This window comes from Rhinopithecus roxellana, chromosome 1 (genome assembly GCF_007565055.1).
Source record: "Rhinopithecus roxellana isolate Shanxi Qingling chromosome 1, ASM756505v1, whole genome shotgun sequence".
NCBI classification, from domain to species: domain Eukaryota; kingdom Metazoa; phylum Chordata; class Mammalia; order Primates; family Cercopithecidae; genus Rhinopithecus; species Rhinopithecus roxellana.
The window spans coordinates 47,097,045-47,113,912 of NC_044549.1; the positions used below are offsets into that span (position 1 = coordinate 47,097,045).

Consider the following 16,868-nt stretch of genomic DNA (forward strand, 5'->3'; position numbering starts at 1 on the left):
GTCCATCTTCCTATCAGCTGTGCTATGTGCTAGGCTGCTGGTAAGAACAACGGCCTCTGCCCTCTGAGCTGCACGACTTTACACACACCCCTACATTCAGATATCTCTCTGCTGGGAGCCCACCGGTGCCCTACCCCCAGCCTCCAGCTCTCCAAGGGTTTCACCGAGAAACACTTGACCCGACTTGCATCCAGCTCTTATAAAGCAAGGGATCCTTCTAGAAAGTTCTTGCTTCCCACTGCATGTGGGTGGGTGAACCAGGGCAGCCCTCTCGCTGTGTGCTTCACACCAGCTGAGCCACTGAAGCAGGCCCTGGTCAGCCTCCATTTTCTTGCCTTTCCCTGTGGGGCTCATAGCCCCTCCTTGTGCTTGGGTCCCCACTTCCCCCACGCTCTGGCCATCATAGGACATGTGGAAGCGTCCAACCTCAACTGTGCAGCCACACAGCCAAGACCCCAGGCACGTTGGGGAGTTAGGAAGGATGGAGGATGGGGCATAACTGCATATACTAGCCTCTCTGAGTCTCACCTCTGCCTGCTCAGGATCCCTAACACTTTCACAGTTACCCATGCCAGGAGGAAATGGCACAGCCACGTTCCTAAGAGGGTAAATACTCCGCTAGGGCACAGCAGGCATATAGGGGGTACGTAATAGGTTTGGTGGACTGGATGGGGGTAGGAAGTGCAAGAAAGAATCTCCAATAGCAGAGTAGGTGAGCCTTGCAGGACTGGCCAGGCCTGTGGCAGCTTCCCACAGGTGCTGCTGGAATGTGGGCTGGATTTGGGTTTACGGAGCTCCAGGTCAGGGAGCTGAGATGAGCAGAATCTCGGCAACTGGCCTGGAGCTGAGATGTGTGGGAACCCTACACCGCTGGACCAGGGCTGGACCCCAAGGGGCCTTTCTATCCCTCCAAATACAAAACAGCATCCCCTGAACTCTTCGAAGGTGGAGACATAGGTGATTCTCAGCCCCAGAATCACCTCCACATCCCGGCAAAACAGGAAAACAGCACGTGAATGCCAAAAGTGGTGAGTTCTTTTTCTTTTTATTGGCAAAGTAAATATATTTTTATGAAGGACCAAAGAAAATATACATAATTGTAATATATGTACACCAGCTTCATAGATTTTTTTAAATTTCAAATTTACACAAATGTTGATATGTTATTAAAAGATATTTTATGTGGATGGACCTATGTACAGTTTATTTACATACATTCATAGGATGTGAAATAAACCTGTCAAAACAAGCTAGTTCATTTATTAATTTCTAGACAAAATAAGGAATGCATTTCTAAATCAGGGTTGGGAGGCTCTATCTAGTTCTCTCACACCCAGGACAGCCTGGCCCTCTCCTCTCAAGGCCACCCTAGAGGCTGGTGTCTGGATTTGTCTGGGAAACCAGAGGAGGGGATGAGCCCCTGGGTACAGGCGCATCTGGCTCTTTCTGCCCTGCACATTTAACTCAAGCACATGCACTGCCAGCCCCCCAGTGGGGGACACTTTTCACCTCTCTCCCACATGAGGCCCCAGCGGCCCGGTCCTGACACCCACCCCACCCCCAGGGCGCTGCCCACACCCTCTGGTGATCATGCTGAGCAGGCATCTTAGACAAAGCCAAGCCACCCTCACACCACAGTGCAGCCCTGGACTTCTGGCCTACTTCCTTCTCCCCCAGCATGACTCTCTCTGGGAACCCAACATTTCAAAACTGCACATTTCATCTTCACCGAGCACTAAAGTTCTGGCCTTGGCCCAGGTCGGGGGAGCCCAGTGGGAGAAGGGCCAGGTCCCCAAAACTCTGCCTGCAACCAGCGGTTGCAGCAGAGGCCTGGCCACCGCGGGAAGGCACGAAGGCACGAAGGCACGAAGGCCTGCCTGCAGTCCCGGGCGCCGGGGGCCCAGCCCCCAGGGGCGCGGGTTTGAGGCTCTAAGTACTCCCGAGAAAGGCAGCGGTTGGCTGGCCCTGGGTTCACACCTCCCAGGCTTTAGAAGGTGGGCTGGTAACATTGTCATGTCCCTCTGGAGGAGGCAAATAAATTATTGCTTAAAAAAATGGGGCTGGGGTGGGGATCTGGGGTGAAGGACAGGTTCGGGGCACTTTCAGTTCACGGAGCGCACGGAGCGGCTGCTCCGCGGGAAGCGGTGCACCTTGATGTGCTTGGAGAGGTGGTCGCTCCGCGCGAACTTCTTCTCGCACACAGGACACTGGTACGGCTTCACACCCGAGTGCGAGCGCCTGTGCCGCGACAGCTCGTCAGAGCGCGAGAACCTGCGGGACATGGCGCGGTCAGCGAGGCCTGGCCCTGCCTGCCCCGACCCCACAAAGATGCGGGGATGCGAGGCGCGCACCTGGCACTCACCCAAAGGGTGGCTGCACAGACCTGCAGCCTCTACAGAATTAGAAGAGGGTCCCCCATCTGCGTCGGTAAGGCTATACCAGTTCTCAAAATATCAATTATTTTTTTCTTTTTTTGAGATAGGGTCTCGCTCAGTCACCCAGGCTGGAGTGCAGTGGCGCGATCACGGCTCACTGCAGCTTCCCGGGTTCAATCAATCCTCCTCAGCCTCCAGAGTAGCTAGGATTATGGGTGTGCCCACCACACCCAGATAATTTTTGTACTTTTTTTAGAGACCAGGCCTCCCTATGTTGCCCAGGCTGGTCTCAAACTCCTGGGCTCATGCGATAAGGCTACTTCAGCTTCCCAAAGTGCTGGGATTAAAGGCATGAGCCACTGTCCCAAGCTGCCCCTGCTACCCCTCCAAGATGGAAAGAACTACAGTAAAGGCTCATGCCGGCCCAGTGGGCATTCTCTGTTGGGAACTGCCAGAGCAGCTGATAAAAGCTCCCAACAGGAAAGGACCCCAATGCTCCCAGGGCCCAGGGCTTTCCTCCCACAGCCAACCCAGTGTGCAGGAGTCTCTGAGACCACAGGTGTACTCAGTCGCTCAGGCCCTGATGCTGGCTGCCTCTCACCACCCTGGCCTCATCTACCCCGCTGGACCAGAACTCCACAGGGGCATCTGTGAAGGTCTGTATAGGACAGCCCATCTGGAGGGGAATGGGCCCTCTAAGGCAGGTCCAAATAAAGATTGACCCTGCAAAGTGCATCTGGGAGTTCAGGTTGCTCTCGACATTTCCCTTTCTTGGCCCCGCTGGTGTGGGAGCAGGCATTCATGTGACAGTCAAGTGCTCAGGCTGCATCGAGGGCCTGGACTGCTTACCACCGATCTCAGGGATTTGAGGTCCTCTCCACCCCTGGCTTGGCAGCAGGACCCTTCCACCCCACCTACCCCTCCCACGACACACTATCCCGCTCTGTGCTCCACCTGCATTGACCTTTCCTTGGTCCTTCTTGCCACAGGCCATTCGCACATACTATTCCCTCTTTCTAGAATGTTCTTCCCTCCCCCTCTGTGCTCTCTCCTACCCATTCCTTAGAGCTCAGTTCGAATGTCACTTCCTCAGGAAATCCCTCCAGGACTGCATCCAATTCTAAGCTCCCATGGCATTACACACCTCTCTCTCCTCACTCTTGCTGTTGTTTTGATTTTAAATTATCTTCAACTTTTTGATGACTGTCAGTCTGTCCCACTAGACCGTCAGCTCCATGACAAAGGATATGTCTGTCTGGTTCCCTGTGGTCTTCCTGTGACCAGCCCAATGCCTGGTATATGGTACGTGCTAAGGAGGTGCATTTCAATGCAAGAGTGGGCACAGCAAGCAGCCCCAGGGGGGCAGACACTGTCAAGGAACAGTCCCAAAGCATGCGCACGCGTGCACACACATACGGACAAAGACAGGCACACAAACATACACGAATGAATATGTGCCCACACACACTCACGCACACACACACACAGGCACAAATTCATGCCCCCATGTACTCACGCACACACACACACAGGGACACCAGGCCCAACACCCCTTTGTGGACCAGGGCCACCCAGCGAGAGGCGATGCCCCAAACAGCAGTTCCCAACCAGTGATTGGTAAGGGCTGGTAATACCCTGGTGCCCTGACCCTGCGGGTGGAGGAGTAGAAGGACCCAGCAGAACATGCTCTGGACAAGGCACAGGGGGTGGCAGGAGGGCCTGCAGGAGGAGACAGGCACTCCCACCCACATCACAGAGTGGTGGTGGCACCAGGCACAGGGCAGCGCTCTCAGCACATCTCCACACTAGGTGAAGCCCAACTGCCCTGCCTGTCAGAGGAGGAAACTGAAGCTCAGGGTGCTGAGGGCCTGATCCAGGGTCACTGACAAGACAGAGCCCTTGAGGTTGGAGCAAAGGTCTTGACACAGCCCCCTGCCCTGGCGATGGCAGATGACCTGAACTCCCAGTCAGCAGAGCCCCCCAGCCTCCTCCACAGGCCTGGCTGGGTGGTATGTGTCACAAGGACCTGTGCCAGTGAGGAAATGGGATAAATGTGCCCTGGCAGTCAAAGTCGACACCTGTGCTCCTGGGCAGGACACCTGCCCCCAGCTGCAGCTGGGCACACAGCTTCTGAGCAGAGGAGCTGGCCCAGGGCAGGGGCAGGCAGAAAGCTGGCTGCAGACACAGAGTGCCACGCCTCCCAGACTGCAGCCCTGGGGTCACCCAGCATCTCACTGGCCAGGGAGCCAGGATGAGCCAGCCCCATTGGACTGGCAAGACAATGGCAAGGGTTTAAAGAGGCCAAGTCACACAGCCCAGGGGACAGAGTCTCAGGTTCCTGCCTTGACAGTTCCCACCCCACTGCGGGTCCTGAATGGTCCTTTCTGGGCCTCAGTTTCTTCACTCATCCCGTGAAGACTTTGGCATTCCTGCCCACCTTCCAAGACTCATCTCAGAGACCACAGGTGGTGACATGGGGCCACGCAGCTCTCTGGTCATGGTGACACCCTGGGAAGGACAGGCAGTGGACAACATGCTGTCCTCACCTGAACTCCCTCCCTGCTGCCACAGGGTCCTGGCACCTGAGAGGACCTTCCCTGGGAACCAAGTCCTCAGAAGACCCCTGCCTCACCCCTGCATGCCACATTCTCCCAAACAGAAGCCAACAGAGAGCCCTGGGGACTACAGTGGGGGACATGGGAACCCGGTGGGTAAGATGCAGCCCTTGTAGGCAGTAAGCTCTGCCACTTACCAACCAGGCAACCTAGCAAAGTGACCAAGCTCCCTGAGCCTCAGTTTCTCTACCCGGACACAGAGAGAACAAAATACCTATTCCTGAGGACTGTGAGGTTTGTACAAGGCAACCAGTAACAGTTTAGAGACCTGCTTAGCACGTGGCAATTATTCAAGAACCACGAGCTCTTACCACCTGCATGGAGTTGAGTATTGGGCCTGGCTTCTGGTGAGGTCCTGTTGCAGACAGGGCAGCACCATGATTTGCACTGAGCTGTAGGGCAGAGGGTAAACAGGAGTCCAGTGTCTCTCTAGAGCAGCTATAATGTCAGGACTGGTGCATACAGCACTTCTATGTGAAGGCTTCCCTTCCTTGAGACACTAACCCTCATCTGCCAGAAAGACACCACCACAAATGGTCCAGTCTCAGAAACTGCAATGGGAATGGTGCTCCCTAGAGTTGTGCAGTTCAAAACCTGCCCAACCATACTGGGGGCCTCTGCCTACAGAGGGAAGGAGGTCAGAAAAAGCCTCATCACACAGGGGTCATGAAAGCAGGCTGGGAGCCAGACCCCTAGGTTTGAATCCTGTGCCTACCACCTCTTGGCTCTGATGCTCAAGAGGAGCCTACAACTCCCCTTCTCTGTCCCCCCACCCCACATCCACTGTGGATGACAAAGGTACCCACCCTGCAGGATGATGACAGTTATTCATATTCATATTCACTGCAGCAGAAGGGATTCTTTCTGGATGGAATGGCTTGGCCATTCTGGAACAGGACGTTCTGCTGCAAGGAACAAAGGATGCCTATGTCTGAGAGTGAGGCAAGGAAACTTCTAGGAAGGCAGGCAAGCAGTACTTCCCAGACGGCTGGATCAGAACAGGGAAAGCCTGCTCTCAGCCCTGTTGAGGGTGCCAAAATCATGTCACCAGAGAAGGGACAGGGAATACTTTCAGGACCAAAAGCAGAAGGAAGTGGAGGCTGAGTACCTGGGCAGGTGCCGACCTCAGCAGTGGAGGGAGGGCACCGTCCATTACACAGAGGGACAAGGGGGCTGAGGGGCCCTCGCTTGTTCTCCAAGCACAGGACACAGTACTAGGCCAGAGCCAGCCTGGGGCAGGAAGAGCATCCCATTCATCAGGGCCACTAGGAAGAAGAGACGAGGCCTGGGAGTGGAGAGCTCCCACACGGGGAGTAGGTGAATGTGCAGAGCTGCCACCCCAAAGACCAGGCTAAGCTGCAGATGGAGGTGGAGGTCCCCAATACCAGAGTTAGCACCCAACACAGGGGTGCAGAGGGAGGTCTCTGAGTCTGGGCAGACAGCCTCAGTTAACTCCTGGCTCTGTGGCTTACTGGCTGTCTGACTGGAGAATTTACCTAACTCTTCTGTGCTTTAATTATCTCCTCTGTGAAACAGGGACAATATGCTGATGCCTACTAATTTTGAGAATTACATAAATTAATATGTGTGAATTTTGCTCAGAGCAATGCCAGGTATGCATTAGAGGCCCTGGTTATTATCTAGATTGTGGTTTTGTGGTTGTTAGCTCTTTTCCCATAGCCCAGAAGCATAATGCCTTTTGGGCCAACCTCTTGGTACGAGAGTGGAGGCACACACGGCGATTCTGATACCAGCTGGGACTGCTGGGCGGCCAGAGCAGGGCTCTGCCTGGGCTTAGGCATGCAACCCACATTCACGCTCACTAGCTATGTCCCAGCAGGCATGTGATGTTAGCAGTCTGTGCCTCAGTTTCCCTCTCTGTGAAATGAAGATTGGGACCTACACTTTACCAGACAGTTACAAGGACCTGATGAGATAATGCGAAAACCTTAAGCTGTCGCTACAGCCTCAAGGGCAGGGGTCATTCGAGAGGGCACAGAGAGGGCTGATGCCCACGTGGGAGCAGGAGCCTGAGCAACAGTGGGGAGGCCAGCGTGGCTGGATCCTACTCAGTAAGGGGAAGAGACAGGCGAGCACATTGTGTGGGTCTATGGGCCAGAATGAGAAGCTTGAATAGAAACCGAAGCATAGCAAAGTACACTTAAAGGCCTCAGAAGGTAATGAGCTCCCCATGGCAGGAAGTATGCAAGTTACAATAGTGGATAGAAGGGATTCCAGCTCTGAGAAACTTAAGACTAGTGCCCAGCATACAGTGAGTGGTCAGTAAATATGCCATCTCACCATCATCATCGTTACTCCTCCAGTCCTGTCCAGACCCAGCTATCCCAAAGCGGGGTCCATCCTTCCTCCTGACTGCTGCAAGGAGCTGCAGGGGCTCCCTCTCAGTTGAAGACTATCACCATATTAAGAGACACAAGCAGACAGGGCAGATCCCAAGCTTCATGGAGCTCCAGGAAACTAAGGCAAGATCCCTAAAAGCCAACTGAGGACTCCCCGCATCCTCAGAAAAGCAGCTGTCCCTAGAGGCCGGTGCCCTCAGCTCCCAGCTGAACAGCGCCTCTGCCACGAGTTACCCCCTGAGGCCAGACCTACTCCAGGGCACCCTGGGGGAAGCTGGAGGAACCCTCAGGAAGCCCAGGGCATGGCTGGCAGCAGGGACAGCTCCTGGGGGCAGTGCCACTGTGATCTCACTGGGCCAGGCAACCATCACGCCTTCTTCTGCCAAGTGGGTCCTGGGCAGCACGACCAGTGCCAGGGCTCAGATGTGTCAGAGCTGAATCCCCTCCACAAGTCCCCACTCTCTCATGTACCTCATTACCTCCTGAGGCCACTGTATAGAGAACTAAGATCTGCCTCACCAAGATACACTCTGGGCTGAGGGGCCTATCAGCTCTCTGGCTCTAAGATACCCAGGAAGAAGGCTGGTCTCAGATGAGGACCACACCTGCCCTCCCCACGACCCTACCCAGCCTCACCACCACTAGAGGAGCCACTTGCCAATGGTCAACTATGGCCAGGAGACGGCGCTGAAAGCTGAGCCCGACTAGGGAGTCCGGACTGGTGCTTGGCGGGAGGCTTCCCTGCCTCTCTGCAGCCCCTGCCTGCCCCCACCAAGAGGAGAGTGCATGCAGGGCCCCTGGGAGTAGGGGGCACCTCCACAATAGGCACCGCCCTCTTGGGGGCTGGAGAGAATACCTTCAGGGTTCCTCCTCAGAAACTGCCTCGTATGAGTTTGTATCCTTGTGATGTACAGACAACAAGAAGGCCGCTGCAGAGCCCTGCATGCCTGCCGTGGGCTGCAAAGGGCTAGCCCTCCACTCTGCAGACAGGAAACTGAGGTTTGGAGGGGGACCACCCCAAACGCACATGGCAAGTTGGTGCTGACCCAGGTGTAGGCTCAAGACCACTGCCCCCACACTCCCATGCCCTCGCCTTCTCTGCACAAGTTTCCTGCTTCAATCTTCAATCAAGAGTGCTCCTGGCCCTTCTCTCAGCTCCTCTGACCTCCCACACAGTGTAACTGCTGCTGTGTCCTCTCACAAGTAGCCTGTCAGCCCTGCACCCACTTGGCAGGCCTAGGTACAAAGCTCAGAGAGGTGGTGACTCCAGGTTGGAGACCTTGTGAGGCCCCAGGGTGGGCTCTCGCAGAAGCCTCTCCAGTCTGTCTGAATGGGGTGGGAGACAGGACAGAGTGAGGTCCTCACTCAGGAGGGGACTCCATAAACCTAGACACTCTTCAGGAAAAGTTCCTTCTCTGGCCAGATTGGCACTCAATGGAAAGGCAGCACCAGTGCCACAACATACATTCCACTCACAGCTCCCTCAGCCTCACTGGCCAGGACCTCTGCCCCAGATAACTCTCAAGAGCTCTCAGAACCAGAGTATGGTCAAGAAAACAAAAGCTGCAAACTGTTCCCTGGGTGCTGCACCCACACATAACACACACACACAGGCAGTCACACATGGTGCACAAACACCTAAGACGTGTATGTGTGCAAACACATATGGTCACACGGCACAGACACAAAGAAAGCAAGATGCATACACATGTGGACATACATACACACAGCCACAAACGCGCTGGCGAGGCCCAGGCCTGTATACATCCCCACGTACAGAGATGAGCATGCCCCATCACACACACACAGCAGCAGCCACAGCAGCAAAGATGGGGAATATGCCAACAGCATACAGCGCCCCCAAGGCAGGACAGAGATTCCTTTGGGATGAGCATCTGGAAATGCAGAGGGCTGGCTCTGGCACCTCGGAGCACATGAGCTCTTGGCAAGCAGCCTACATTTCAGGAAAAGGTGGACACCCCTCCCAAGGAGGTTGAGCAGCACCCAGTGCTCAGGGAAGGGTGCTGGGTAACCATGGTTGGGACACTGCCAGTTATCATTTGAGGCCTGATTTCCCCACTGCCATGCAGATCAGACAGCCTGGGTTCTGCCACCTGTGACAGCACTGCCAGCTGGCCTAGCCTCCCTCTCGGTTGGCCTTTGCAGCCTCCCAAACACGCTTTCATGTCCCCAGAGAGGAAGCACAGGCTAGGCCCAGCCCACATGTCTAGAGACGTCGGTGAATGAAGCTAGTCCCACTGGTTGAGGAAGCAGCATTTTCAGGATGTGACCTCTCAAATCCGACCCCCGGGTTCAAATTCCATTCACAAAGCAGAGTGACCTTGGGCAAGCACCTGGCCAGTCGGAGCCCTGGTGTCCTATAATGTAAGTTGGGATGGTGGTACTTACCCTGTGGGGCTGTGGGCCCAAAGGGAGCTGCTGCCTGGCCCCTAGACCACACTCATCCTTCCTCGCCAGCCCCTCAATCCCCACCCTTGTGAGACTGGATGGGGAGACCCAGCAGGCAGCACAGGCCAGCAAAGCCTTACCTGGCCATCAGGACACTAGAGACCAGTTGGCTTCTGGCTTCAGGAACCAGAAGGACCAAGGAAGCCTCCAGGCAACTGTGCCAGCTCTGGGCCTGCACTCGCCTGCCCCTCCCTCCCCTTCCTCATCCGCCTTCTGTTAATGGTGGAAAATTGCCCTGCTGCACACCCAAGTAAGCAGACATGAGTGTCGGTGCTCACCGCCCAGGCCTGTCACCCACTATACTGACCTCCAGCCGCAGCCTGGCCAGGTGCAGGCGAAGGGCTTCTCACCCGTGTGCCGGCGCAGGTGGGCCTTGAGGTGGCTGCTTTTGGTGTACATCTTGCTGCAGCCAGGGAAAGTACATTTGTGCATTTTGATGAGTTCTGCGGCTGGGTTCTTGGGGAACTTCTGGCCCATGAGGAGACCAGCAGAGCCAGGCCCCAGGGGTCCTGATCCAACAGGTTTGGCGGCGATGGGCACTGGGGCAATGCGCACAAACTTGGAGGGCAGGTTCAAGTTGGAGGAGGGCACCACCTGGGGCACGAGCGCGAAGGTCTGCCCCTGGATGTTGACCAGGAGCTGGGCAACCTTGACATTCTCCGGGGCTTGCCCAGGGGAGGCAGGCCCCGTGCCCGATTCCTGCTTCACAGGCACGGGCTGGATCTGCAGCAGCACTGGGATGGGGCCATCGGGCGTGGGGCCCCCACCTGGGCCCTGGACACCTCCTGCACTGGCACCACCTGGTGGAGGAGAACAGCGCTCTCTCCCGCTGGACCCAGGATGGAGGTGGCTCTTGTGTGGCCCAGCTGAGAGCTGGCTGCAGGCATCCAAGTCCTTGCTGTTGCCCTCGGGGACCTCCTTGACTCCCGGCTCCATGTTCTCCTCCAGAAACTCTTCAATCTCCTCCAGGGTAGGCTGGAAGGGCCGTGGGACGTCATCAGGGTCACCCAAAGGAAACTCGGGGAAGCAGAAATGCTCCCCCTTCACAGGGGTCACTCCCCTTCGCCAGGGCCCCCAGGCCATGGAGCCACTGCTGGCCCCAATGCTACTGCCACTGCTCCCGCCACTGCCCAGCGTGGCCTGGGACAGTAAGAAGTCCAAGATGCTGTCCTGGCTCTCGGTGCCCGGGCCTCCACCATAGCAGGAGCAGAGGGCTTGAGAGTCGGGACTGGAACAGGAGCAGGGGCTGGAGGCATCGCTGTCATCTTCAGAGACGGGTGAGGGCAGCATGTGGTATGCCCGCCGGCCAACCAGCCTATCACCCAGATACCCAACTGGGCATTTTGGTGACGAGAAGTTCTCGTCCACTGGAAGTAAGTGGTCCACCATGCTGGCCTGGCCGTGCCGGTGGCAGCTGCAGGGAAGGAACACAGGAGGCCTGGTCAGAAGGACAGTGCTCACCTGCCACCTCTCGGGCCTCTGACCCCACCCTCAGCTGCCTGCCCACAGTCTCCCATTGCCAAATGCCTGGATCCTGCTTCCATCCCCCAGGAGAGCTGTGCCTGCAAGAGTGTTTTCTGAAATTGCACCACCTGTTTGCAAAAGAGACCTCTCCAAGCCCATTGCACAACCAGGGGCACTTCTGGTTTCAAACAGATTTTCCAGAATAATCCTGGAAAATAGCACATGTGTCTGTGAACAACTGAGTATGGGTGAGTATGACAGAAGGGCATACGCAAGGAGGCTCTCTGGACCCCGGGAGGGCCAAAACCCCGAATCAGCCTACCGTCAACATCATAGGAGTCACTGGACATCTGAGGACTCCTGACCTCAGCGTCACGCCAGTTGAGTCACAGAATGGGGGTAGAACAGCCATTTGCCCTCTGACCCTCATGTTGCTGAGGCTTCCAGAGGGTTGCCAGATTACGCAAATAAAAATACAAGCCAACAGTTAAATTCGAATTTCAGATTTAAAAAATAAACTACTTTTAAGTATGTTCCCAATATTGGATAGGACACACTTATATTTAAAAATAATTTCACCTGAGATTCAAATTTAACTAGGCCGCCTGCATTTTAACTGGGCAAGTGTAGCACACAGGCAAAACAGTCAAAGACCAAGAAGTGCCTGCCCGCACAGCTGTTTCCCCATCTAAAGGGGAAAACCTCCTCCACTCTCCAGTCCTCAAACCCCGCTGAGCCTTGACTGCCCTGTGAGTGGCACAGGCTTGAACACAACCCTCTCACCTGCACCCTGACACTTTAGCATCCTGGTGGCCAAGGCCCTGCCCCTATGGTGATAATCCATGGCGTGGAAGCCAACCACTGGGGTCCCAGAGCACCTGCATGTGCATAACTGCCTTGGACTTCACACCCATCTAGTGGGAAAGGAGATAACCACCGCCCCCCAGCCCATCCTGGCCAATAAGGAAGTGGAGTCCCCTGCACTGTCTGCCACTGCTCTCTCCATCTGGGACACTCACCACCTTGGGAAGCTCAGCTAATGCCTGTCTTCCCCTGAGACAGTGCACTCCATGTCTCTGCTGTGTCCCCAATGCCTGGACTGGCCCCTGGTGCCCAGGAGGGGCTCAGAGAACCTTGACAGAGAGAAGGGAAAGCTGCATTCTCTGAAGCCAAAGAATATGCTAGGTCTGGTGTCCAAGGAGAGTCAACAGTGTCCAGCTGTGACAGGGCCACCTCTGTGAACCTTTGTCCCTGCTCAGTGACCAGGGTGGGCTGGGTGTTTATCAAGCTTGGGGAAGGGGAACGCTCTGCACCAAAGTCAGAGGTTCTCTGCTGCCCAGCATCACCTCTACACCCAGCCCCTCTGTCTCCAGGACCCCTTCAGGACCTGGCACTCCGCACTGCCCAATGGCCAATACCATCATCAGCTACGACCTTGAGCAAGTCCTTGCTTCCCCTCCCAAACCTCAGTTTCCTCATCTGTTCCATGCTTCAAAGATCTCTAAGTCTCTTCCCGCTCAGGGACCCCAGAACCTTTGACCTCAGTTCCCAACTTATCCAGGAAGCTTCATGGAACTCCAGGAAACTAAGGCAAGGTCTGTACCTCAGGCCAGTTTTACTAGGAAGACATTTGGCTTTTTGGTTTAAACACTCAGCTAAGGATTTAAACCTGGAATGTGTTTTAAAATGCACCTATTCACTAAATCAGGTGCTGGGAAGGAATGAAAGTGCCAGACACTGTGAAGGGCACAAGGCTGAGCAGAGCCCACACTCCACCCTGGGCCTCCCCCAACCCTTTCCCACCCTCCAAGCATGGGCTCCATTCCTGAGTCTGCAACTTGTCTGCCGGGTGACCTCGGGCAGGTGCACAGGCTTTCTGTGTCTGTCTCAGTCTGTGAGATGGAGGTGCTTCCAACAGTGCCTGGTTCCTCAGGTGTTGTGAGAACTCCCCTCACAGTCTGGCACACTGGCAGCACTCAGCCAGTGCCAGCCATTGGTGTCAGCCTGCAGGCATGGCAAATGTGCGGCCTCTGCCCTTCTACTGCGATGTTAAGGAATCAGCGGCCCCCCTGGGACCCAGAGCAGGCCTTAGAGCCCTCCCCTGAAACGTGATCACTACCTGGCCATCCCATGATATTAATTACTGTTAATATTTTTAACTGTGATGATCATATTGTGGTTAAAGGAGGCCTTGCTTTTTAAAGATATAAACAGATATTGACAGATAAAGTGATCTAAAAAGTACAGTAGGGGGGCTGGAAGGAAACACGCTCCAATGGCTTCCCAAGGACAGGTGGCCCTATCTCCTCGCAGCAGCCCAGTACCTGGGCCCTTGGGACTCTCTGCAGACCTCACCACCAACTGCCTCTCTCCTAGTCCAGGTATGCTCACCTCACTTCAGCCTCAGCCGGGGGCCACTGCCCTGGCTCTTCCCCCACCACTGCAGGTGGGAGCTGCTTAGTTAGATCTCGGCTCAGAAGTCACCCCTGTGGAGGCCTCCAGGCCCACCCTGTTACATCACCCTATATTATGCTCTTCCCTGCAGGTTCCACTGTGGGAAACTATCTTGGTAATGTGTTTGTGAACTTTGCTCTCTGTCTACCTTCCCATCAGAATATCAGCTGTCCTGACTGTTCACTCCAATGCTGCATCCCAGAGTCTAAAATAGGACCCAGCAAAATTTGCTGAATGAGTGAATGTAAGGTGCGGGGGAAGTGGGGGCGGAGACTAGGAGTGGGTGGCCCAGGTCAGGCAAGAGTCTTAATGCTGGGCTGAACGTCTCAAGGGGGAGGTACACAGGCACTGAGAACCCAGAAAGGGCTCTGGGATGGCCCAGGGCACCGGCATTAAAGAGAGGACACTCTAGGGCTGGAGCTGGCTCGGCCCCTAAAACACAGCAGCACGTGGGGCGGCCAGAGGCGCGGGCTGCGTGCAGGGGGAGGGGACACGCTGTTCCGGGCACAGTCCCCGGCTGGCCGCCGGACTCCGCCCCCTCCCCTGGCCGGGCCAGGCCTGCTGTTTATCCTCCCGGGGACACAGCGGCTGCAGGAACAACATGTAATTGATAACAAGCCCAGAGCCGGCCAAGGGCTTGCCATTGGGTCAGCGTGCAAATCACGGGGGTGGCGAAGGGGGCTGTCCTTCAAAATAAGAGTCCCGGTCCCTGAGCCGCCCGCAGGCCCCAAAGTCGCAGAGTCCGGGCGTCCTCACACCTGTAGGGCGGCAGGGTCTCCCCAAGGGCCACCTGGTCCTGGGGGGGGAGGGGGAAGGAGATTTGAGGCGCTCAGACATTTGGTGATTTTGTCACCTCCGAGGGCCGTGGGAGAAAACAGCCCCTCTGTGCCCTCCGTGAGAGGGGGCTCCATGAGTAACACCAAGGCAGGGAGGGAAGAGTGAACCGGACCACCATATGGGACGAGGACGGCCTCTCTGCCCCGCCACCGCCATCCCTCAGCCAGGCCATGGCTTTGGCAATGTTCGGTCTGAGGCGACGGGCACTCAGCGTGGAGTGAGACGCGTGAACGGTGCGGGTGTGCGTGAAGGGGTGTGAGTTCCTGTCGTGTGACTGCGTGTGCGGGGCGTGGTGCGCGGCAGCCGCTGTGGCTGTACGGGAGGCTGTCCGCGAAGTGCTCGCGCGTGGAGCCGCCGTGGGTGCCGGCGGGTGCGGGAAAACGTGCGTGGGAAATGAAGAGAGCCGGCTCAGACCCCTTCTAGAATCCTGGACCGCTGCCCGCTGGGCACCATGCCTTCGTCCCGCGCCCCCCCTTGCCCCCGACACTGCTGCGGTGACCGACAGTAACCCCTCGGTCTCCAGCCCCTCCGCCCCCCAACCGTGGGCTGGCCAGCGCGTCCGCTCGTCCCCTCCTCTCACCAGGCCGCGCCGGTGCCCACCATATGGGAGGGCCGGCCCGCAAGGCGCGCCATGGAATCGCCCGGCCAGGCACCGAGGCGGCGGCGCGGGCCTCAGCAAAGTGCTGGTGGGCGACTGGGGCGGGGGGGGGGTCACCTCCCTCAGGCTAGTCCAACCCCTGCCCACCTCCGCGGGGGCCCACCCGCTCCTCCGACATTCCTCTGGCACTCGCGCCGTGCCTCCGAGAGCTGCGCGGGCGCACGGCCACGCGCCCCGAGGCCGGCCAGCCCTCAGATCACCCGGGGCCGCGTCCACGCGGCCGGCCGGCCCCGCCGCGCCTCTCCCACCTGAACTTGGCGCACGCCCGACCGGCGGCCAGGCCCCGGCGGTCCTGCGGCCGGGCGGGCTGGGCTGGGGGCGGCGGCTCGGCTCTCCGTCCGACCGCGGCCGGGGGCCGAGCCGCGGGTCCTGCGCTGGCTCGCTCGCCCGCCGGCCCGCGGGTTGCTGCGGCGGAGCACTAGCCCGCCCGCAGCTCACTGGGCGCTCACTCCCAGCCGCTCACGTGACGCAGCGGGCGCCGCGAAGGCTCGCAGGAGGCTCGGCCCTGGGCGCGCGCCCCATTGGCCCGCGCCGTGCGTCACACGCCCCGCCCCGCCATGGCCCCGCCCCTCCCCGCCCCGCCATGGCCCCGCCCCTCCCCGCCCTCGCGGCGCCCGGACTTGCGAGGCGGATGCTCCAGGCTCCCAGAGCTGCCAGACGCGCACGCCCCCAAACACGCTGCCTGGTCCCCGGCCGGCAGCCACCTCCTTGCTTCCCATCCCTCGCCGCTGTCTCGCGGCGTCCACGAGGGTCGATTTCTAAAGCTCGGTCCCCAGGTGAGAACCTGAGACGGGCCCCACGATTTAAGAAAAGCTCTGAGATCGCCCCAAAGTGCAGTCTGCGCGATTGAGGGGAAGCACTGGGGAGCCTGTCTGACCTGGTCTGCCCCACGCCCCCACCTTCATCCGCAGCGAGGTACAAGCAGCTCTGTCCCCCGCTGAGTGTCAGATGAAGTAGGAGACTTGCCTAGAAGAACGTATTTTTGGAGAAATACGGTATTGGGCTTTTAGCAGGGCAATCAGTTACCCTCAGGAAAGTGCGCGCTCTCTGCGCTGCCACCCTGCCCTCCAGGACTAACTGAGGTTTGCTGACCCCCACCTGAAGCCAATGACACCTTGTCTCTGGGGCACCTTTCTGAAGATCAAATAATGCTTCCTAGTCTACAAAAGCGTTCACAGACTGCTTTAGTCCGCAGCAATCCTGGCTCGCATTTGGGTTCCCGCTTACAGATAGGAAGAGTAAGGCTCGGAGTGGCTTGCCCAAGAGAAACATGTGGGCTGACGGTGCTAGACACCCTGCTGTGCCCTTTAATCCACACTCCAGCTGGATCCTCAGCCAAGCACTTTACAGATGAAGAAACCGACTCAGAGAAGACACCAGCCCTCCCCAGCCACACAGCTGGGAAGGAGCAGGTAGAGAGGTAGAGTCAGGTCATCTTGCAGACACCCCCAGGCCACCTGTGCAGAGCTGTCCTTCTGAGCTTCCTTCCTCTCCCCTCCTGGCACTGGGAGGTGGGGAGCATTTTCTCCTGCTTCTTCTGGAAGACATTGCTAGAACAGGAATTTTTAACCAGACCCTTTCCAGGCTCTCTGAAATGCTATGGGTCTGGGCTTGCTTGACTAGGGATCTGGGGACA

The 16,868-nt window shown here is 57.3% G+C and overlaps 1 protein-coding gene across 1 annotated transcript; it reads right to left on the bottom strand.

Annotated features, from left to right (window-relative positions):
- Nucleotides 1–1,028: 1,028 nt before the first annotated feature.
- Nucleotides 1,029–15,691, bottom strand: KLF15 (Kruppel like factor 15). The gene is made up of 3 exons (XM_030942460.1): nucleotides 15,481–15,691; nucleotides 10,127–11,233; nucleotides 1,029–2,271 (listed from the first exon to the last, which is right to left on the bottom strand). The coding sequence occupies exons 2-3, from the start codon at nucleotides 11,206–11,208 to the stop codon at nucleotides 2,103–2,105; spliced, it is 1,251 nt and encodes a 416-aa protein (XP_030798320.1). The 5' UTR covers nucleotides 11,209–11,233; nucleotides 15,481–15,691; the 3' UTR covers nucleotides 1,029–2,102.
- Nucleotides 15,692–16,868: the final 1,177 nt, after the last annotated feature.

Bases quoted from the DNA above. Each gene is read 5' to 3' on its own strand.
- KLF15 (XM_030942460.1), bottom strand. From the start codon at position 11,208: ATGGTGGACCACTTACTTCCAGTGGACGAGAACTTCTCGTCACCAAAA. The intron at 2,272-10,126 runs GTCAGTATAGTG...CATGTCCCGCAG, and splicing joins TGGCCAGGCTGCGGCTGGAG to GTTCTCGCGCTCTGACGAGC.